At 41.8% G+C, this 24,310-nt stretch overlaps 1 protein-coding gene across 3 annotated transcripts in view; it reads right to left on the reverse strand.

Moving 5' to 3' along the window:
• The window catches only part of LOC119173803 (uncharacterized), a 92,297-nt gene that overhangs the window by 61,503 nt on the left and 6,484 nt on the right, over positions 1-24,310 (reverse strand). For 2 of the 3 annotated variants that reach the window (XM_075889761.1, XM_075889762.1), the window contains exons 3-12: positions 17,688-17,876; positions 12,202-12,419; positions 10,933-11,026; positions 10,028-10,119; positions 9,270-9,347; positions 6,751-6,930; positions 5,706-5,822; positions 2,386-2,478; positions 1,131-1,301; positions 623-697 (exon numbers count right to left, since the gene is read on the reverse strand). In XM_075889761.1, coding sequence (XP_075745876.1) covers positions 623-697; positions 1,131-1,301; positions 2,386-2,478; positions 5,706-5,822; positions 6,751-6,930; positions 9,270-9,347; positions 10,028-10,119; positions 10,933-11,026; positions 12,202-12,419; positions 17,688-17,876 — 1,307 coding nt within the window. The remainder of the gene's footprint in view (positions 1-622; positions 698-1,130; positions 1,302-2,385; positions 2,479-5,705; positions 5,823-6,750; positions 6,931-9,269; positions 9,348-10,027; positions 10,120-10,932; positions 11,027-12,201; positions 12,420-17,687; positions 17,877-24,310) is intronic. The other variant, XM_075889763.1, reaches the window with a different exon arrangement.

Genomic DNA, 24,310 nt, shown 5'->3' on the forward strand with positions numbered 1-24,310 from the left:
ACTTGCTAGCCGCAGCCAGGTTCAACAAGCAAAGATGACAGAATCTTTTCTTAGAGAAATGTCAAGTTCAAAGCAATAAAAGTACAGTTTTTTGTGCATTCTGCTTAATTGGAAGTTCGCTCAACTCAAAGCGTTTTGCAGTTCCCGTGAACTTCACATTAACGGGAGTGGACTGTATAAACGAAACTAGGTGAATTAAGTCGTCGTGAGCTAGAACAAACTATCGTAGTGTTCGTCACCTTCTTTCCAATGCATAAGTTTCTGTTTTGCATCGTTCTCCGTCGCGCGTCATCCGCATTTTTCGGGACGTGATAAAATTATGCGTTGTTCCCACCGTGAATCCATGCACTGTGGGACACACCAATGGTCTTTGGGCACCCCTTTCTTTTTTTTTCTTTTTTTTTCTTTTTTTTCGGGCTCACACGTGCGGCAAAGCAAAAATAACAGAGCTATGCGTCCGCTTCTTAACTCACGCAACGTGGTAACATATCTCCTTCCAAGGTTCACCCTGCTAGCACTGTTTCCAGGTGCGGCTACTAGGTGGCGAGCGCTCAGTTGGAGTCGCGAATCGACTATGGCTCCATAGGTGACTGGCAAGTGAGAAATAGAACAAAAGACTTACCAGCTGTAAAACGTCGTCTTGCCGTAACAGGAAGTGATCTGTGCTGTCCACTGTTGAAGAAGCTGCTGCTAATGCCTAGAAGTAAGAACAAGAAAGACGACATTGTAGTGTAGGGCTATTAATTAAAGCTTGACCTCCTGGAATTCCTTCCTAGCCACAGCATCTTTGATTCCACTGCCTTAGAAACGGGGGCAGAATCTTAAATAGGCTCATGGGTTCAAAGCCCGAGTGCGCCTATCAGGAACTGAGCCTACAACCACATGTGGATCATTAACACCGTAGCGAAATCTCACACCTAACCTTTATCACTGTTCTTTCAAGAATAACTTGAAGCAGATTAAACAATGAAAGTTCTTCAATGTAACTAGTAAATTGAGTAATAAAAACTGCCTCAATGTCTGGCCGAGAAGATAGTGTTTAAGTTTTACAACTATGAATATGCAGTAGCATAGTTAATGCTACACATAAGAGCATGTAAACATCCAAGCACAGCAGATGTGGTCCCCACCTTGAGTGAGAACTTGGAGCCCAGTGACCCAAGCACCTGCAGGACGGCATGGTGCTGCTCAGCCGTGCGCTTGCGCTCGTTAAGCGCCTCAGCCAATTGCTCCAGCTGAGTCAGGGCTAACTGTAGGTACATCCGGTCGTCATGGCCCTTGGGTGTCTGCTTGAGCAGGTCCTGCAATCAAAAGACAATGCATGCAGTCTCTCGCAGACATCAAATCAACATCCCGCAGTATGAGCTTGGATGATGCTCAAGGATCTTAAAAATAACGGCAAGTACAATTTCACAAACTTCCCAAGGACATCCTAGCTGTGTACAACATAGTTCTCAGTGCACACCACTATCCTTGTTAGGCATCTCAGTGCACAAACTGTGGCATGAAAAGGAAGGCGTGTGCACTGTGGAGACCCTTAACAGTCCCAAAGTTGTCTTCCTTGCATGTCTTTCCTGTCTCCCATAACCCAGCTTCCCAGTATGGTGCCACCCCAATAAGGTCCGCAGTGATGGTGGCAGTGTTCTTACAGACGTGCTACAGGACAATGCGGGTACTCTGGTCCAAGAAAAACTTGCTCTTGTGTTTGGCTGAGGGTCAATTTGAAGGGCTGTCAACTTCACATATTCTACATATCCTCTACAGATGCGTTCCTATTCCTGAAAATGCACTTCATCCACAATTATCAACCATGAGTGACGTAGGTGCAAGCTTCTTTTGGAAGTGACAAACATTATTAGCGCAATATCCTGGCGTGGCGAGTTCAATTTCCTCACTCCCGCAAAAAGTTCCATGAGCATGCTATGTTCACTGCGCTATTAGGCAAGCTGACCAGCTGGCCCTTTTTTATCTGTACTGGTGGATACAGTGCTTTTTATTCCTGGAGCACCGCAGAACCTCACGGAGATCCCAATTATAGAGCCCATACCACGTCCTGCGACAGTAGACCTCTTTTCATTCCTTGCATGATTCCCCACACTATGTTTAGTGTGCTTGGCCACACAAAGGGCCTGTTACGTGGCAAAGCTCGGGCAGTGCCGCAGCTGTAAGTGAATTGGCATGCTGGTCCGAGGCTATGAGACAACACAGTAACATTCGCTAATTACATCATTGAACACAATCTGATATCACACCAGAAATACTAGTATGCATTCTTTGATTAATGCAGTTGCAAATCACTATATGGCATAAGGACCACAAGTGCACCAATAACGTGTTTACACAGCACTCGTTGGATTGAGCGAGCAATCAAGCACAGGCTCTCACCTGAAGGAGCAGAATGAACTGGGGAAACCGCTGCACCGGCTTCACCATGAGGCCAAAGAACGACAGCCGGTCAGGGCTGTAGATCTGCTTCATCTGCCGTAGAAATGTATACATCATGTACATGCTTTAATGTCCCTGACTATTACTGCAATTCCTTTGTTACAGGCAACAGTGCTTACAACACATGCCTAGATCCACTTCAACCACATAAAATGGCACCCCATACAAAGAGAGTGCTTGCTTACTTGGCGAATTTCAAACCTCACACGACAGAATTCTCAGGCTGAAATACGTGGCGCAAGGTTGACAGAGTAAAAAAAAAAGACGAGACAGAAAGAGCGCCATTTGGCGCTCTTTCTGTCTCGTCTTTTTTTTTCCTCTTTGTCAACTTTGCGCCACGTATTTCAGCCTAATATGTACCAACTGGCCCAACATAACGTACTGTTAAACAGAATTCTCACTCGGCCATACAAAAAATGTGTGGCTGCACATTCTGGATGCTCGATGGCTGACAAAATATTTGCGGCATTGCAACAGGCATGATCGTGGCAATCAAAGAAGCTTTCATAAAAGACTCGATCTTGAAATTTAACCTGAAGGATTACCAGTATGGACAACCCAGTCTCAACAATCTTCAACTTGCTATATTCAAAGTTTCATTGTAAAGCAAATCAAAAACAGGTTACCCGTGCAACTCATAGATAACCAAGTAGCTAAACAAGCAGTAAGATGCAAAAGTGCACAACACATGTATACTGTGGCTGTTGCATGAACCAGTGCAAGAAGCTATCAGTGAAAAATGCAACTTTCTCAGTGGACAAGACAAGTTAAATAAAAAGTGCATATGAAGGAGATATCTCACAACATGTGGTGCAAAACTAGAAAACAAAATCAGTGTAAAGACCAAAACAAAATTAATAGCGTGCATAGGTGTCAATTTATGCATCTGCAAAAAAAATGCACACCATCACAGCGGAACCTAAATTGAAGAGTGCTAAGCAGTGAAAAAAAAAAAAAGAAATTAGGTGGCTTGTGAATTCAGACACGTAAGTCTTGAAGGCATCTGCAGGGGATCCTTAACATTTAGGAAACTATTGTGGAAGCGCCAAGCGACATTAACTTGGCTGCAGGCCAGAAAAAGCACAAGCATATATACCTAAATCTCATTATAACGAAGTTCACCCCTGCCATGAAATACTTCGTTATATTCGAAAACTTGTTATAGGCAATATTTATACCACTGTATCTGGTACGAAACTATTCAATTACTTCATAATAACTAATCGTTTGTCATATACGTATTTGTTTTATCGAGGTTTGTAGAATGTGTCATTTCAAGCCAAACTGCAGAACATTTGACCTTTCTTTTGTAATTGAAATACATATATTGAAAAGTTAGTACAACCAGGTTTACATTGCTGTAATCGACGTCAGGACACCGAATCCCTTTTTCATCTCCAAGTAGTAAATAACCAGTTACCATAAGAAATATTACATCGATGCTCACAACCAAAGGTTGACTACATATACGACAGTAGTGTCATCGTAAAGCTTTTCTTGCTACCCAAAGTCAAAAAGCAACATTCACGAACACGCAAGCCTTGGCGCAACGGCATGTCACAAATTCAAAATGTAAGAGAGTGACCAAACCAAAGCAAAATAAAATGAATATGGATGAAAATTAGAAACCGAACAGAACAAAGTAGTGATGCTTTGGGAAATGTGGCTGAAACGTGAAGATGCGTGAGCAGGCAGTCAATCAGCCAGGCCATGACGGGTGTAGACTGTTGTGCTTGGAGCACTTGTAAATGTGCACCACTACACCATTGAAGGAGACGAGGGGGAAGGGCCGGGAAGACGATGGAGAAGCAATGCATCTCTCCAAGGTCGGCTGCATTCCTCTGCCGATGCACACTTCCTTCATTCTTTTTTTTTTTTTCTCTTTCATTCTCGACAGTCTCCTCACCTTGTACGACTCCCTCCCTCCCGAGCCTGATCCTTCTTCTGAAGGCGGCGGAGCACGTGACTGAGAACGTCACAGATAGGGAAGAGAGAGAGAGAGAAACAAGAGAGAGCTAAGGTTCTCCCAAACTATGGTGACGCAGGTGGCCAATGAAGAGAGTAACAAAAAGCACAGCCACCACGACTGTTCGGCTTGCAACAGATAAATTATGACAAAATGTAATGGTGTCATCCGTTGGCAGATTCAGAGCACTCCCGGTAATACTTCCTTCTGCTCCATGCGGAGCAAACCAAATTGGCAGATTGAGAGTGCTCCTCTTATGTTCCATTGGCGGATCTGGAGCAGCTCCTTTGTGAGATACACTCCACGAAGCAACTTCTTGTACTCTGAGAAAATTGGCCGATTCGACCAGAAGTCGCAAGCACCCCGTGCCTTGAAACGGTGCCAACTATGGGTGCTCCAAAGAGTGCCGGTCGCGTCAGTTGCACCTCGCATTGGAGCTCACGTTTTGCTAGCGTTTGCCATCATGCCCACTCAAGCAAGAAGAGAGACGCATGCATCGCGTTAAATTCTGACCCTGCCATTTGCTCCAGAGGGAGAGCGTGTGTTCCATTAGAAGATTCCCTCCTGTTGCCCTGCGCGAGAGTAGAGTGCTCCGGCGCAGTTTGTCAGCCACTCCGAATCCGTCAAGCGATGACACCATATGTTTGTAGAGCTCTACGCGAGTCCAAACATGCTTAATTTAGCGTACAGCATAATTTTAGTTAGTGATACACTAAGGTGAAAGGTGCTCTCGGTTAACACAGTGCTAGGATGTAATGATACCTTAAACGTAAATCACAACACGGGCAAGGTCTTTAATTAGCAGAGGATCTATAGTCTTGAATGCAATGGAATGGACAACCAAAACTATAACCTACCCAGCCACTTCATATTTGCATCACTTGTTTTTTAAGTAACACCATTGTGAGCCTTGCAGGCAGAGATGATCAGCACAAGGTGCAAAATATAAAACTTTCTACGGTTCTAGAACAGTTTTTCTCGTTTTCTATGCTTCGTTAATTTCACAAACCGGAAGAAAGAAACGCAGCGCCAAAACATGAGAGCCAGAAGAAAACGCATGCAGCAGACAGTCTACTGTTTCCTCCGAGTCTCGTTTTATGCATGGCATTTTCTTTATTCAGTGTGGCACCCCAGCTCACCCACGTCAAGCTCCTCCTCCTAATTTTGCTCTTTGCAGCCAGGGTCGATGACCTTCAGATCCAGGTACATCTTCGAGTTATATGAAGTTCATAAAAATCGTACGCGACACAGACTTTGCACTAAGCACACACGTTGTAGAAGGAACTCCACGCACCTTGAGAAATTCTGCAAAAGCAGACTTGCTCTTAGCTGCTTGCTTCGCTGTCTCCATGGCTGTGCTGAAGTTGTTGATGAAGTCGCTGTAGATGTCCAGTACAATTGGTTTCGAAAACTGAAAGAAGCCACAGTGCACAGTGAGATAGCGGCTGGGCGTCAACATTACGAGACAAGTTTCTCGTCACGTGGAGCGACTTATGAGGATTGCCTTGAGTCACGTGACAAAGACCAAATTTTCTTCTACCTGAAGTAGATGCTAATGAAGTAAACTGCTGGTTAGCCCTTGTCTTCACAGGGACACCATTAACAAAAACTCATTTCTACACACGCTTACTGTAAGAAGTGCACTGCTGAATAAGACCGCATCACTTGGAACAACTGTTAGCGTGCCATTGTTTCAAAACATGGGCTGAAATTTTCGTGCTCCACGATCATGTAGTGTGACCAGCTTCCCACTTGACATATACCGAAAATGTGCAGTCATGCAAAAAATGCTGCGCATGCCAGTTACACTACAAATAACACAATATATGACGCACTTTGGCTTCTACTGCCTTCCATCAATCAAATAACACCCAAACAGGCAAGAAAGTGATGCTTCATTGTCATGACTCGTCATGTGGCTTTGCAGAGTTCAAACACGGACGTTAGTCCCTTGCTTTTTAGGCTCTGGTACTCCTTGAGTACATGACAGGGCTTCCAGAAATTAGTAATTACATTTATTCTTATCAGTCTGAAAAACATTTCAACACTTACCAAGTCTGCCTGCAACCTGTAACATGGCAATTAGTACAGACAACCTCAGCAGTTAAGCGTGCATACGTAAACATGAGCTTCTCTGTGTTCCCCGCCTACTGGAATGCGGCCATCCTAGTCAAGAATTGAACCCAAGTCCCTAAACAGCGAGCCCCATTGCAGCCGGTGAGCGATCCTTCCATCCCAAACTTTGTGAAGTTACAAGAACACCACAGGTCATTCACGTTGAAAGCAACAATGCCCTTGTGCTGATTAAGACTGGGATGCGAATGAAAAAAAGGGCTCACCGATGCAAGAAAGACTTCGCCTATGCGCTCCTGCTGGTCCCATTCGCAGATGCACTGATTGAGGGCGATGCCGAAGAGCGTGTGGCACTGCATGATCTCCTCGAGGCGGAAGAACATGGTGTCCACTTTTCGCTGGCTCACGAGCGGTGGCTGGCTGGCCATCAGCGGTCGCTTGAAGTCCTGCAGTGGTGGGTAGTGCCATCCAATTTAAAAATTTGCCTGCTTCAGTCTTGGCACACAGCGATTTGAAAAGTTCATATTAGTCTCACATTGCACCAATTGTGACACGTAACTTGTGCCAAAATTTAAATATAATGTGCAAGTGCAACGTAGCTGGACAGGACCCCAGATAATGTTTCTCACTGTCATTTGAAGAAAGAGAATTTATTTCAATTTTGCTAAACTATATATTTTTACATTACTTAATCTGCTTCTCTGATATATTTAATGCAAACAAGTTCAAGATAAAGCTCTGGGCCGCTGTAATAAAAGCCCCGCTTTAACTTTCCATTGCTCCTACACACAACAATAAATGTTTGCCATACCTGTAAGAAAGCCCCCCAAATATGAAAAGGTTCCAAGGGTACTAACCGCACGGCATGTCTTGAAGAATACAAGCATCGTAACACAGCAGGCTCTGGAAAACCTTACCGAGTGAGTGTATCAAAAATAAAAATGACTTCTACATCCCCGAGGTACACTGGCATTCATACGCTAGGAATCAGTAAAAAAATGTATAGAAGTGTGGCAAAAACTTCTTTTTGAAGTGAAGTTGGCGAGGCTCACTGAAACTATCCTCATCCGCAGCTAGCCAGCACCAAATAAAGCTTAGCTGACGGTCATGAGAAGGCTTGAAGATAGTACAGAAAGATAAAAAAAATTGTGTCCTTAGCCCAACAAAGCTTAACGGAAGCCATTGCGACAACCCTGCCCTCTGGCAGCATTCCCACTTCAAGCCGCAGGTTACTATGAGGAGGATGGCATGTGCTTAGGCAGAGAGAGCCCCTCTTCTTGGACACTCCAATTTTTTTGGAAAACCGCACAAAGGTTGAGCTGAACAGGAGGGGCAGTGGTCACAAACAGATGAGACTCAAACAATGCTCTCGCCCTCTGCATCTCCCAAGAATATCGCCATTGAAGCAAGAAAGAAGGAAAAGCGCATGTGCTGTCATCGTGTTCCTTTTGTATTTGTTTCAGCGCAGCCTATAAGGCTGCTAGCTGTGTCCTCTCATAGGAGACAAAAATTTGTGCCCTTTTTCTTTTTTTTTTTTTTGAATTACTATATACCATTATGAACACAAACCATTTGCCCACTTATCTGTTATTCCGTGAAGAAAAGCCATACATTAGGCAAGACCATGCCAAGCCTTCCTTGCCTCCATTTCTCATAACAGAGTAGATGCTGCTGAATTTTTTCTATTCTAATAAATCTGTCATTAGGATTGTGATTGTGAAATTGACAATAATAGAGTTTTCAAGCAATATTTATTAGTCTAAACTGATTTACTGTTTAAATTCAGTGTCACTTTAAGATTACTCTTTTGAATAGCTTCTTGCCCCCAACGTAAGCTTAAACCCACGAAGGTTTAATCCAGTGAAAAAAAAAACTAAAAAGAAAACTCACAAAGAAAGCAAACTTCAGGAAAATGAGCCTACAGTTCTGCTGAACTTCCCGTTAAGACTTTAGACTTTCTATCATTGGTCACTCTCTTTCAAAGGTGGTGCTGGCCCCCATGGAAGCAAAAAATTTATGCAATACTCATGGTTAAACTCGCGTGAATAATCGAATGCTTTGAATAATCAAGCAAACAATGCAGTGTTTGAACTCTCTTCGAAATGAATTTAAATTATTAAAAATTTTGAATTATTCGAAACAAACGAATCGGCGCATATTTATTGCACATGCTACGCCTTGTAAAGGTGGTTTCATTGCAGTGGAGAGCTGTTAAGTCGTGAAAGCACCGATTTAGGTGTATCCTAGTTCAAATGTAACTTTCTGTAAAAGTGGTTTGACTTCAGTGAAATGATGCTGAGCTGTGAAAATGCATGTCTAGAAAAAGTCTTCACTGCCACTAAGCCCAGCTTTTAGGTTAAATGAAGGTACTATACTCACATCAACTTTTTTCAAGTTTATTATCTTGTTATACCGACTTATACAAATTTTATAACATAATGTATTTACGGAAAGTGAAGTCCTACTATATAGTTAAACGTTGTTTCCATTTCCTCTGATGCAAAAAATGGCATTTGCACAGTTCTCATATCAGTTTTTTAAAAATATTTTGCAGATTAGTTAGGGCATGACAAATATGCCCATTTTTCTTTATAATATAATATATGTATGTACATATATATATATATGTTATTCGAATTCAATTCAAAATTATTGGATCAAAATCACTATTTGCTTCAAACTTAGTATTCACTATCTACACAGGCCTATTCATGGTACATATCCTGCAAAATCGTGGGAACACGACAGAGAACTATGAAACTAATAAAGTTCGAAAAGTACTTACAAGGATGAGCCTTTGAAGAGTTCCGACGTAAGAGTTTTCACTTTCAACTATGTTATGTACAATGAATCGCCTCTTTTTCTGGAATTGAAAAAAAGGTAGACCGAATGAAACGCTTGTGCAGAAGCACCAACAAGCAGCCAGATTGTACTTTAACGAGTCATTTTTGCAAAACCTTGCATAAAAAAAAATTTATTGGTGCTACAGCAGATAAATTTAGGCTTTCACTTGGATTGCTTGATGAGAGGGACATTACTTGTACAAAAATCTAAGCACGTAACGAGTTTTTAAAAATCACCAATTATGTTCCTCATTATCTTGTGCACATGTTGTAATTTACAAACTCTGACTGTCCAGTTCGTGGTTAAAAAAAAAACTGTACTCCTGATTTGTTTAAGAACACTATTCGATACCATGAAACACACAAACAACAAGTGAACAACAGTGTATTTTACCCCATACTTTGAAAATTTTTATCTCAAAATTTGCGTCACCCTCGGGACATGTCTCAAAACTAACTGAATACAATTCGTAAACTACAAAATTGCCGTCGAGCAATCAGCAAACACTTTTATTTAGTCATTGGTGCACTTAGCTTTCTGCTCTAGTAAGACCTGCCCGTTCAGTAATTCAGGTGAACAACAATAATTATTCAATCTGCCACAACCAATATACGTATACATTTTGTTTTACATTTCTGGAATTTTCGCTAAATCACTTAGGTAAGAAAAGAATAATTAGGAATTGTCAAACACATTTACCTGTTCAGGTGTGAGGCCAGGAGGCACAGGTGGCAGAGTCAATGGGGGTCTCTGCTTTTTGGGTGCTTTCACGTCACCATAGCCTTCATCCTCTGTTGAGGAAAGAGAAGCCCCATGACACTCTTCTGGTCAGCACTGGCAAGTGCTTGCAGTATCTCTTTGTGACAGGACAATTCATAATGACAACACTCCAAAGCTACAGAAAACAGTTTGAGTAACTGCTCCAGATTACAAGCCAGCCAAAAGAAGGAGGCTAGCTCTTCATGAATAAATACAGAACGATCAGGTGCGGAAAAAAAAATTTACACTGCGGTCACAGGGAGGTGCCCAGATATTAGCTGCTGCGAGTCCCTATTAACGTAGAATAGTTATATCACTGCATACAGAATCTTTGCAGAATGAAAGCAGTGAAAAAAACTGGCTATTCTTATTGCCTATAAAAGAGCCTTTCAAGCTGTCATGAGCAGCAGCAGAATGTCAAATCTGTAACATTCCTGACGCTCATAAACAGGCACTTGTGCCTTCTTGAAACAGTCCAATGAAGGCTACGAGAACCCCAAGAGAGCTAGCTCTCATCAGTGAGATCTCAAAGTGATCATCATCTGCAGACCTCTTCGGTGACAGCTCTCTGTAAGTGTCCTGTGGGCGTTCATCACCTAAAGACCTTTTTGATGCCATCATCGGGAAGTATATGTTTTTTCCTAACTTTCATATCTTTGTATATATAGGACTAATGCAAAATGCCATACGGAGAAAATAGTTCTAAATAACAATAAAATATAAAATGCTCGAAAAGTTGACTAAACCAATGTGATGATAATCAAAGATTGCAGTGCTCAATTGACAGAAGCTTGACTCACAGCTTGACAATGAAGGCAGCCTATTTCACAGATGTCAACACTCACCTGACAACTGGCGGCTTCCCATGCGGCTCCCCAACTTGTCAGAATCGAAATCTTTCCGCCGGGTGGAGAAGAAGCGTGTGAAGCTGCTGGTCAGCTGCACAAGCACAAGAAACCACATTGTGAGATCAAATTTGGTCTATCCCTTGATGAGTATATTTCCCGGTTAAAGAGCTCACAATTTCAAGTACACTACAATGAAAAAATGCTATCAACTGTGCCATTGAAACAGCAGAACCCGCTCTTGGAGATCGAGTAGGTAGATGTAGTGAATTCTCTGCATTGCCTCGGACTGTCATAACCGCCCTTATTAATCTCGAAAAAAACAAAACCCTGTCTTGAGACTTCAATCAAAAATCTTAACAGATGCTACAAAGTCAATCTTGATACTAACAACAAACTCAAAATGGATAGAGATAGTATTTAAGTGATAACCCTCAAGAAACAACTGAGCAAGTCTTTTGATTAAACTGTCAATCATGATAAATCAGCACCAAGAATGTACCTGTTTACCTCATTTTAGTTGGAAACCCAATGCTTATAAATTTGCAAATGCATGCCTCACACATATGGGTGCATATATAAATGGAAATATCTGACTTGAAGTGAGTAGCACGTAAAAAATGGAGACAAAAAAAACTTTACATTGTGTCAATTATATTCACCTTGCTTGTAAAACAGCATGACGATTGTGACCAACAGGGTCAGAAAAGCACGGTGGTCTAGTTCTCACACCTAACCCGAGTATAAAGTAGATAAATATAGCCTAGGATAAAGTAGCCTTGGGTGAATGCCAAGTGCATACAGATTCTTATATATTTTTCGTGTACTAGCGTCCAAAAATACAAATGCTCTGTGGCAAATACTATAAGCTCCAAGCAACTATGTCTGAATGTAGTTTAATCCCCCCCCCCCCAAAAAAAAACGGCAGGAAGGGGAAATTAAAAGCTTGCAATGAAAAAATCACTCGTCTTCCTCGAGACTAGTTTTAGTTTTGAGAAAGGCAGGTCCACTTGCCGAAACGTCGACCATAGCCCACAACCTCTCCCCCGCTCTCAGATTTTTTTCAAATGCTGTTTGAACACCCTGCTATGCGCTCTTTTTTTCTACTAGTTTTTCAGCCCAAGGGCAACTGTGCAACACTTTTTTCAAGCGCAAAGTTTTTTTTTCTTTTTTCTCACTTACATTAGTATATAGCAGCAACAATGTGGGCAACTTCTGCTGCCAGCGGTCGCTTAGCGACGATACGCTCCGTGCAACGCTGACACTCACGTCGGAATCCTTGCGCTTCTTGCCAGGCTTGCTGCCATTGCTGCCCAAGCGCGAGCCTCGGCGCACTCGGCCCGTGGTGTCGCCTTCCTCCGAGCTCTCTGAATGATCCAGGCCAAGCTCGGAGCCGGCCGCACTGTAGCCGTCCTCGCAGGTGATTGTGTCTCGTCGGTAGATGTCCACCTCCTCGTAGATGTTGTCCTCGGGACGCATCCCTGCATCTGGAAGCCAATCTCTTCCTCACTCAATCTGTTCTCAACCATCACGACCCAGAAACGTGGTATTAAAATGTGTGGCACAAATGCCGGCTATGCAGAAGTTGAGACTCGCACCAAACCATGACTTCCTGAAACGTTTACTATTTCGCACACACGCTAACGACTGAACTTGGTGTTAGAACTAGTAGCAAAAGAAATATACTGTCATCTATCCATTCACAGTGCGAAGCCGCGAGGGACGTACAAACCCTTGCCAGTTTCACAGACACGAAAGCTTCCTAGTTGACGAAAAATCCTGGTTCGTGTCCCGGATCGGCACCGACTTTTATCACCTATGAAGCAATTTTTCGGAGAGATCTCCATTGATGCTAAGGATGGATGGATGATTGTATTTACCTTTGAGGAACCTTCCTTCCTGATCTGCCATTACCAGCACTTGTAAAAGTCTGTTTTAGAAAACCTAGTACAGGATGGGCCACTGAACTATCATGCTATCTTGTGTGAAAAGCATGGGGTGTAACGATAAATGAAACCACTCCAGGATATTCTTTTAAATATATTGATACGGTATGAGCCGGGCCACGTGTTGGGGACAAAGGTAGAGGAAGTTACTTGGTTAGGTATCCCGCACCTCCACCATAAAACTGTTATGATTAGATGGAGTTTAACTACGTTTATTTACAGGAGAGATCAGGCGACGATAGGCAATGATGGCGAACATAGACCGAACAAAGTAAGTTCCTCTTCCTCTACCTTTGTCCCCAACACATGGCCCGGCTCATATCGTATCAATATGTCATTATAGGCCCCATGGTGCATTTTTGCAGCTTTGCCTAAGAGCAACTGGTTTTTAGTTCAAATAGTTAACAGGTAAACAAACAAACCCTCAAGCTCCTAAACCTTCTTGGCTGAAGCCTAATATAAAGTCAAAAGAGAATTCAACTCCAATTGTGAGGAAGCCTGGCAAAACATTACATTCTACTGATAGAATAGGAAGTGCATCACAAACTTCGATCTTACTAATGCAACATACCTTCTTAATACCTTCAAATGCCCCCTAACAATACCTGCCTAATAATATAATAACTATTGGGGTTTAAGGTCCCAGGACCGCCATATGACTATGAGAGACGCCGTAGTGGAGGGCTCAAGAAATTTAAACCACCTGGGGTTCTTTAACGTGCACCTAACTTTAAGCACAAGGGCCTTAAGAATTTCCGCCTCCATCGAAAATTCAGTCGCTGGGGCCTTGATAACAAGAGCTGCCTGTAAACGTGTCAAATCGCTACAACGTTACTTCAAGGCACTGAATACTCTATTACAACAAGAATAATGAGATAAGTTTTGAATGTATGTGTTACGGTAACTTATAATTAAGTTGTAATTAAATACTTTGTTACCTTGAAGTCATAGATGCTCACTTTTTGCATAAATAGAATCAAATGTCAGGCAAGGAAGATAGTACAAATTCATTTTTGGTTACGTCCATTTTGAGCAAAGAAAAATCTTGCTTTTCACATTGCTCATAGGAAGTGGCACGTCACACGACTCGTGGGACGTGGCAGAGCCTACAGAAAAGTGATCATACGTATCAATACACTGCAAAATAAAGTTAAATGAAGACAAATTTATCATGCATGAGGTTCACTTCATCCAAAGTACAATATCTTGCTCTTTTTTGCCTCTGCCTGACGCAAATAACAAAAACGAGTGGTGCACACAATTCCGTACATGGCGTCTCAAAGGGTGAACTAACTACTGTGCCTCACTCATCCTTTCGTTGCACATGTAAAACTTGTGTACAAGACATACAAAACACAATGCCACAGTGAAAAAGCAAATATCTTTAGGACTGACAAAGTCATGGTAATCTATTAAACATGCAAAATGAGCCCACAAAATTCAAATGAAGGGAGCCACTACTCAGTATTGCCTGAACAACAGGCTTAACATACAGCAAATAAATTTGATATATCCACTGCCTCTGAACAGAGTTGGAGCTGTTCTTCTCTACACAGTTGAAATCAGTACACTTAGTCGGCCCTCACTTATTAAAATAGACATTGCCAAAGCAATGCAGTCACTGTTTAGCCCGTAAACTCTCAAGTCCAAGCTGCATTCGCATTGCTTACTAGCTTGTGTGTAGAACTTACATAACTCTAAGCATAGAACCTAATAATCTATCCCAACTATAATCCTTACACTAGCCTTGCCAATCTATATCAATACAAACAAAAGTACACCCAACCTGTAGTACTCTGGTTTACAGACTGGAAGCTCAACTTAACGCAAGATTAGTTGAAGCTTCAGTGGTGAAAATTCAGGATCATCGCAAGGACCTCAAGGAAAAATAACACTGTCGCCAACAGTGTGGAAGCTTTTTTTTCTCTTTTTTAAATGCCATGAACACCTACTAACTTAACTGAGCTGAGCAGACAGCTTTCAACGCTGCTGACTGTCGCCACGTCACTTGGACACTATAGCCACACGTGCATATTGTTGCCCAATTCAGACACTTTGTTTATTTATCACTGTAGTTACATGGCCAGTTGCCAAACAAGACAGCATCTTAACAGAATAGTTCTCTCCTCCGAACTCGCCTCTCTGTTAAAAAGTGCCAACCCCAGTAGGCTCAGCTAGAGCTGAGCTCTCTTGGCTTCAACCATTGCTCCCAGCGGCTCAGACAAATGACCCCATTCTCGATTCTAGGTCAAGTGCCAATTGGCCACAATGGCTGGCTCTGATCAGAGAAGAGCCAACTGAACAGCGTGAAGGCTCTTCTATCTCCAGCTGCCCACAAACTTGTCACTTGTCTATGCAACTGTGCGCTCAGAACAGATTACAATGCCCCCCCCCCCCCCCCAATTTTTTTTCATATTAGTTTAATGTTTTCCACAAATGACCATAAAAACCACCAACTGTAAAGCATCTCTCGAAACCAAATGCAGCAACATAAATACTAACCAGCTTGCAATGAAAAAGTCTGCAGAGGTTTTCTTCGAACGTAAGAAATTATTGTTATTTACAGTTTGTGCATTTTGTGCGGCTCCCACAACTTGCACAGCTAAAGAAACCCTTTTTCACCACTGTCCCATTTTTAGTTGCAACTGCACGACCTAGCTAAAGCTTCATTTCAGTCATTTAGAAGAAATGTTAATACAACTGCAGTGTACTAAAAAAAAATAAAAGGTGGAAGAGAAGGCAAAAATCAACGAAACACTACAGTTTACTATATCGATAGTTACTGCGAGTGCCACTGTCTCCGACTCAGCAAACAAAACTAACCAAGGCTTTACTATAATACTGAACAAAAAATGAAATTTAGGCTGTAACAACAGACTAGAACAATAAAGACTCAAAGAAAGCATTGACTGGTTTGTGAACATCTCTGAAAAATGTGTTCGTTTAGTTTCAAGCTAAGCAAATTTTTTTACACAACCTTAGTCAATTTTTTACACAAGCTACGAGCAGTTCCGTAAAACCTGCTAATGCGCACTCACAACGCAAAGGCATTCAAATACAGTTTCACGTTAGTGTGAAGTGAGCCAGACAATAGTATCGAGGATCAGTTATGTGCTTCTTCATAAAGTTTGAAACATGCAAGAAAGTAACCATGCAGAAGAGGAAAGATGGCCAATGGCACAAAAGCAAGACTGGAACAACACATGCACAATAGGCTGCACACCAATTGGATACAAGTGGGGCAGAAATGCACACAGGACAGTTAACACAGATCAGTGCACACTGTCATCATTACAATCGCCAACAACTTAGCAACACTTTAGAAGTGCAACAGCAAGATACCGACATGTCCTTTTTCTTTTTTTTTTTAACTCCTCTCTTGCCGTTTCTACATGCTCACTTTCTAAGGCTATCTCACACCATCTCGGCCCTACTACTTGTCAATACGCTGTCGCATTCTTCTTTTCGCCACTCTGTTTTGTATGCTCACACCATCTCGACCCTACCACTTGTCAATATGCTGTCGTGTTCTTCTTTTTGCCACTCTGTTTTGTATGCAAGTTCCAGTGCAATCTCGTTGAACACTGTTTGAATCCTGTGCCACACGAGACTAAAAAATTAGATGATGCAAACAAACCACCAGGAAAGAAAAGGCGAAAGAGAAGAGCGTCCTTCTTTTCAGGTGGTTTGTGTTATTGAATTTTCTTGTAACGTGCACAACTAGGCCAACAACACGTTTTACACATTTGTCCAGCTTTTCTTCATTTCAAAATATTAGTGCGTATATAAAATGAGAAATAGAGGTCACCTCATTTTCGTCTTTGATCGATGCTGTTCTCACATGTACGAAAATTTTGCTCTTTTAACTTATTATCTCACCCTGAGGGGCATCAAGAGCACCCCTTTATAACTTTACAAACTGTGCATCCCGACAAAACTGAGAATTAGGGAATGTTGCCCCAAAGGTGACACTGTCCATATTTACAATACGGTAGCATAATTACCATGGAAATACAATACTGTCAGAAAATTGAAGTGACATCCATGATTTACTGGTTCCTGGCAAGCCAAGCTCTCACTTTTAAGTTCAACATTTTGATCTCTACTTAGTTCCCTATTTACAAATTGGTGCCACTGGTGGGCACCGCTGACCCCTTCGCTGACTCCCCGATCACTTATACCAATGGATTATCATTCACAAAGCCAGATATACTGAATGGCACCCTCAATTGTCACCTTCTTCTAAACACCAATTGTGCATAAGGCCGCTAAGGAATGAGAAACTGCCAGAGCTCGAGGTCCTCAAGAAGTTAGTGGCTGCTCTGCACAATCTGGGCAGCCAGCAACAAATAACAAAGGTATAATGTCGCCATACACAACCACAGCTGATATGCTAAATTATGGTATGCTGCGTACTTTAAACACAATACAATTATAAGGTACCCCACAGTGGGGTACTCTCGTTTAATTTTGACTACCTCCAGTGAAATGCGGGCACCGTGAGCAAGAATCAAATTCACACCCTCTTGATTAACGGCATAACAACTTAGCCACAGACAATCGCCACCACAGTCTCAAGCTGAATGTGTAAGTTGTCATGAAGTGTGTGTGTGCATACTATTCTCCACCACTTGACTTAAAAAAAAAATATGTGGTGCAAACACGCCAGTTCACTCACATAACAGTATAACAGGTGCACACTGAGACTGCACAAGCACACAAAGATGCCAAGCGAGAGAGAGAGAGAAAGAGGGAAATGACGGGAAGAAAGGAGAAGAGAAAGAAAGGAAAGTGCATCCCACCACCAACCTGCAGCGGCAAGCAGCGGTGTAGTTCTCCGCTTGTGCGTGTCGTCGTAGAGCATGTACAGAGGCTCGGGCAGGGGTGTGGTGCCCGCTTCGCTGCCGCTGGGCAGCACCGCGCGCCCATACGGGCTGGCGGACGCTGACCCAGCGGGAAGAGGAGGAGCAGGTGCCGACTGGCAAGGCTGCTGGAATGCTGTGCCGCCAGCACCAAAGCCCATCCCACGAGAGGGAATGTTAGCAAGATCCACCACCACAACTACCATTGTGACAGAAACACCCATCCACAAACAAGGGGGCACATCCAGCACCTCAGCTGTGAGACAGCAATCAAGGAAACCACCCCAGTGGCCCGTGCTTCCCACGCCAGCAAAGACTGAAGAAAGGAAATCTTCTTTGAGGGTCTTGTTTCCTTCTTAGACACAACCAAATGAATCCAATATACAATTAGCCCAAAATGAGCATAGAGAGCAATAATCAAATAATAATGATAATAATAGTTGGGGCTCAATGTTCTGAAGCCACAGCGTGATCACGAGGGATGCCGTAGTGGAGGGCTTTGGAAATTTCAACTACTTGCAGATTTTTGACATCCACCCCAGTCAAAGTACATGAGCCTCAAGTATTCTTGCCTGCATCAAAAATGCACTTGCCGCTGCCAGGATTCGATGCAGCTACCTTCAGTCATTGGTGAAGTACTAGAACCATTAGACTGCCATGGTCGGTTAGCAGACATTAATTGTTGTCTCTGGCTACAGTGTAGTAATTGTGATGTAAATTGAGATGAATTAAAGTGGACAAAAATCACCCTATGCGTCGGTGGGATCTGAACACACAACCTATGAATCAAATGTCCGATGCTAATATCAATTGAGCTACAACCCTGGCTAGCCCCTCCCAGAAATTACACTCGCAAATACCCAACAAAGTGGACGGGAAAAAGCTCGCCGTAGTAACCCAAGCATTGGACACAATTCGCAAGTTGTGGGCTCGGATCCCACTACCGGAAAGGGTGAAGTTTTGTATACTTAATTGATTTTATTGCCATAACTAATGCACTATAGTTAAGGACAACAATTATGTTTCTTATGATTTTCCTGGCGTAACTGCCGGACCTTTTTGGTTGTGTCCACACCAGCAGCATAACTTGAGGGGCAGTTCTCATGGTAATCCACACAGGAAAACAACACTACGGTATGTGAACACACAGTTTCTCTCAAGAATATGTGTAGGAAAATCTAGCAGCACTGTCTATGCGAGTTTCCTCAGGGCTGTTATGCCGTCATCGGAAAGACTACGAGGCTTGCGTTGTGCAAGACTTTGCCTGAAACAGGTATATGGCTACCCAATTAAGGCTTCCTTAAAACAATACCCTAATAAGTTAATCTCATTCATGCCTACCACATTCACCAGTGAAAGTCTGCTTGTTGTCACAAAAACAAGAAAGTGGCAAAACAAGAAAGAGGTGACAAGCTGTCACTCAGCGAATGCTGGCCTCGTTGTAGGTCTGCCAACTTTAATGGCCATCCACTACATTTTTAGCATAAGAAAACTATGCATGAAGAAAGTTAAAAGAACTAAATAAAACACATTTCTGTGTGATTCTAAGAAATATATAACTCGTGATGCGCTGCTTCAGCATAAGGTTAACAATGCTTCTCTCCACACGAGTCCGAGATTTTTGGACTATTCATGCATGAAAACAACACAACCATTCCCATGCATACATTGCCACAGCACCAGTTCTCCCTAAAGTTTACTTTGAGAAACTGTGTGGTCAGTGAAGGCCTCACAATGCAGTAGTCACTGCTGCCCATTATAAAAAAAGGGCTGAGCACATCCACACAATGAAGCTACACGATTCATTTTGCCGAGTTCTCCTTTGCTTGAACAAATGATGCAGCAAAAACCATATACATTTAAAACCATATACATAACCATATGCATTTGTATTTGCCTACTGACCTTTAGAGTAATGAATTTAAATACATGAGAAATCTAATTAATAAAACTAGGTTGATTAAAAAATCTGTGATAAAAAGACCCCAATCTCAATTCTGGTCAAAATTATTTGGGTCGATCTTAGAAGACTCCAGGATGTTATTTTGGAAAAAACATGTTGCTTCATTTTTACTACAACAAAAATAACAAATTTTCAAACTTTTTGTTTTCATTTTCAGAGCATTGTCGCTACTGCCTGAAATACATCTCTTGTTACAATAACACACTTTTTCTCTTTTATGAGACTTGCATAATAACAATAACGACGCATTTCGGTGAGTGCATAGTGTTCTGCAAAGAAAACAACGTTGCGTTTTGCGAATAAAATGTATTTAGGCATTTATGATACCAATGCAGTACTCACAGATGAGAAGCAAGCCCTATTTCAACTCCCCTGGCGCTCTTTGACCTGAGTTGCCCTTGCGCCACTAAAATCTAACATCATCATCATCATTATTTCAACTCCCCCCTCCATTTTCCTCCTTTTTTTTTTCATAAATGAGCTAATATAAAACCAATTAAGCTTCACGAAAAACAATGCAGACAAGACTTACCTTCCGACATTGTTTTAAATAATGAAACTGGAAGCAGCAACAGTGCCGACTAGCAAGCATCACAATACAAACCGAGTACTACCACAACGCATGCCTTGCCACTCTGCAGCAGACAGCGCTGGGAAGTACACTGCATATGTTACATGATACATTTTACCGCGCCAGTCTCCGTGCAACCCACTCTCTGGATACGCAACGTACGAATAGTGTAGCGGATCGGATCAAGTGGGCCCCATGTTCCGTTCCACGCCTTAAAAGTAAATCGAGTAGCCTGCATTGCTTGAACTGGTGTAACGCACTGCGGTTCAATACAGTGAGCAACTGAAGTGGTTGCACAATGACCAGGCAAGCCAAAGAGCATTCAGCTGATCTATGAAATGCTTACAGGATCCAAGTGATTTTGGAGATACAAATGAAAGTAGTGGAAATGTACCCTGGATGCGCAAGGCATCCATTCACAGCATGTTTGTCAAGCCAGACGCGACTATAACAGATTGTGACTTGTCAAGAACTATTGCCACCACGCTAAACGTAAATGATAAATGACACCTTTAAAAATGTGGTAATCACACATGCTTGGAAAATATAGATATGGCCAACAAATAAACCTCTTTGCGACCCCTATCTGGAGGCTCGTTTCCTTTCATGAAGAGACCTTGCCTTTTATATGAACCTTTCAATTTCAGCACAGCACTACATAGGAGACATCAAAAGAATGCATTCATTAGCATCCAATATATAAGTTACCTTCCAACCAAGCAGGTAAAAGAAAAGGCGGCTACGATTAAAGGGGCTGGCTTAGGACGGAGGGATATCAAACACTGATCAAACACTGAAGAAAAGCCGCAAACTACTCAAATATATCTCATTCATAAGGTCGTTTTCTTTGCAGAACACTTCCCACTCACCGAAAATGCTTCATTACTGTTATTTTGCAAGCCCAAGAGAAAAAAATCTAGTTTTTGTATTTTCTTGTATATAGAGATGTCTTTAACGAAGTAGCAACAATGCTTTAAAAACACAGTGTTCGAAAATTTGTAATATTGTACTGATTAAAATAGTACAAAATGTTTTTCTAGAATATCATTCTGTAGTCTTCCGAGGTCAACCTGAATATTTCTGACCAAAATTTAGATGAATTTTTTGTTTATATTATTATAAACTATTTTAATTTTGACCAATAGTTTTGTCTATAAAATGTTTCGAGCAACAAAATTCATTACTTTAAAAGCTGACAGACAAACACAAATGTAGATGTTTTAAAACTCACATAAAGGCCTACCTGTGCTTTAAATATGAACAAGGTAACACGTTCACTGAAGCAACCATTGTGTCACAATATTGAACACGTTTAAGAAATTCAGTGCTTTTAGAGAATTTTTCAAATATATAAATTGTTCAAAATTCGAGAAGATCACGCGAGCGACTTCTCCTTTAGTTTTATTTGTGCTACAAAGTCAGATATTTTTAATATTTAGGTTCTGTTGTTGTTAGCATGGTTGCGAACTTACAAAAGTGCCTTCTTTGCAAAATGACTGTTATACTCGGCGACACTTGTAATTTTTTTTGTTCAAAAGAATATTCACTTCAAGACAAATTGAGATTTCGCACTATTCTAACATTGGGTCATGTTATACAAATTTATCAAGAAAGTCTGAGACATCATATATACAACATAGAAACTATCGTGAGTAACGCAACTAGACAGGACACACAGCCAAGAGCAGACGAGCACAGGCGTACTGCTCATCTGTTCCTTCCTGGGTGTGCTGTCTAGTTGCACTTCACACGGTGGTTTTTATGTCAAAACACTAACTTACTGCACAGCCAATTCTTTTTAAAACAAATATATCACATTTTCTGACCTTTCGTTTAATCGACCACTAGCTTTTGCAATGCATCGTCCTGGGCCGAAAAACTCGGTACGGGAAGGATTAGTTACCCCACACGAATTGTACATTTGCCAAGTATCCATTGTTCCAGCGAAACACAAATCTGACAGCAACAATGTACACATGAAAATGCTGTGTGCATCAGTTCTACCTTGTGTAGCACTGAAACAATTGATACCAATTATAACTAAGGTAGCCTGCTAGCCTGTTCTATGCACATATTACAAACTCCCGTCATAGCACCCTTTCAACCCATCCCCAGCACCCCCTTCAACACCAAGAAGAAATTCTGGCTACCACCTGGCTGAAGCAAACTTCAGGTCTCAAAGACGGCAGGTATTTGCTATTATACAAGGCTTAAAGGGGCCCTGCAACACCTTCTGAGTATGGTCAAAAGATGCTGCTAACCAGTAATTAGCGCCCCTAGAGCATGTGAGCCAAACATTATAGCATAGCACACAGTCTGGAACTTAAGATCATTTCTTAAACTTCTCAGCGCCAAATTTCAGACAACAAACACTGCGCTCATCCTTGTCTTTTGTGTTCATTGTCTGAAATTTCGTGCTGAGAAGTTTAATAATGGATTACCAACTAGCCCAATCCCACACTTCATTTCTTAAAGCCAGTTATAAATGATGACTCTTCTCTCGGCTAATGATGCCATATGCCTAAACTCCTGGCCGTTGGCTTATTTGAGCATCTTAAGCTACGTAGTTGCAGCGGCCACCACGTGGCTGCGCATGCGCTGCAATCACCCCACAAGTAAACCGCGTGTTTAAAGAAATAGTGTTCAGAGTCATGACGTGTGTGCGACGTAACTTTTTTCCCTTGAGCCATCTCTCCCAGCTTAGCTTCCAGAGCACCCATTGGGAGAGAGAAGTGAGAAAGCAATCCCAGTGTGTGATAAATCTATTTCCACTCGTACTTGACTGATTTCAAAATTTCTGCAGAGGACAATTCAAGAAACAAATAAACTCCTGAAATGAATTACTTGAAAAATGTTACAGGGCCTAAGTTCAGGCCACAGATAACTTTTTGCTGCTGAATACTGTATTTTCACATAAAACAAACAACCAATCTAACTGGCCGAGTGATTGTCAAAACACTAGCTTTTTCTCCCTGCCTCCCTCATGCTATGCTTGATGAAAAATAAAGGAGCTATTAAATTAAGAAAACAATTTAGCACCTCATTTTTTTTTAACAGCCAATTTGATGTCACACTACTGCTGTCTACTTTTAAAAAAATAAAAATTACTACATCAGGCTGTATGAGAAGATAAACTGGAACCCACATCAAAGGTTATTATGCAAGTAAATGCTAGTACAACACACCGCTGCTTTCTTTAAACACAGCTAATAGCACGATTCTGAAAAATCAAGAACACATCATACACTGACACAGCTTCTTAGCTACCTAGATACCACCACCACCACAACCACCAAAGAGAAAAGGAAAGAATCAAAGCAAGAGCGAGGCATGCATATTGCATTGTATGCCTGCATGATTTCAAGGAAAGTCAGAAGCAAAAGTGTGAGATGAGAACTGAGTTAAAAAGCTTTCATGAAGGAATGGTAAAAGGTATACAGCCAAGGAAGTAAAGACGGGCTGGTAAGTTTTGTGTCCTTGTGTAACACGGTCATGTTATAAGATGTGCTGTGAAAATGATTAACTTGACAGGTAATACCCAGTGCAAACTGAATTATAACCAACACTCCAACTACCATCATGCAAATATTCTATAGTTAGAGCTTAGGCAAGTCTTGGTTCTTCAATGCCTTAGTAATTAGTACTACTGAATAACTACACCAAGGCTAACCTATATGATTTGCAGAAGTCAAAAAATGACCTACAGTTTATTCTAAAGCAGTGCTGTGGGTAAGTACAGAGATTATATGGCTACAGATGTGAGGTGCCAAGACAGGGTTCAAGTTACAATGCAAATTCGCACTAGGTTCCATCAACAGTTACTTCCTACTACACAGCCTAAATCTACAGGTAACTTTCACATGATGTCCAACCCGCTCAACCTCTCACTGAGCAGACAACGTGGATTGTATGATGTCAGCATAAGAAATTGGTGGTCTGTATATAAGCCAAATAGTACATTACACATCTTAATCACAGTATGGGAAAGGGCACTGGTAACCGTAAATGTAACACCTCATCTGACTCAAGTTAGCTG

This window comes from Rhipicephalus microplus, chromosome 3 (genome assembly GCF_043290135.1).
Source record: "Rhipicephalus microplus isolate Deutch F79 chromosome 3, USDA_Rmic, whole genome shotgun sequence".
Taxonomy (NCBI): domain Eukaryota; kingdom Metazoa; phylum Arthropoda; class Arachnida; order Ixodida; family Ixodidae; genus Rhipicephalus; species Rhipicephalus microplus.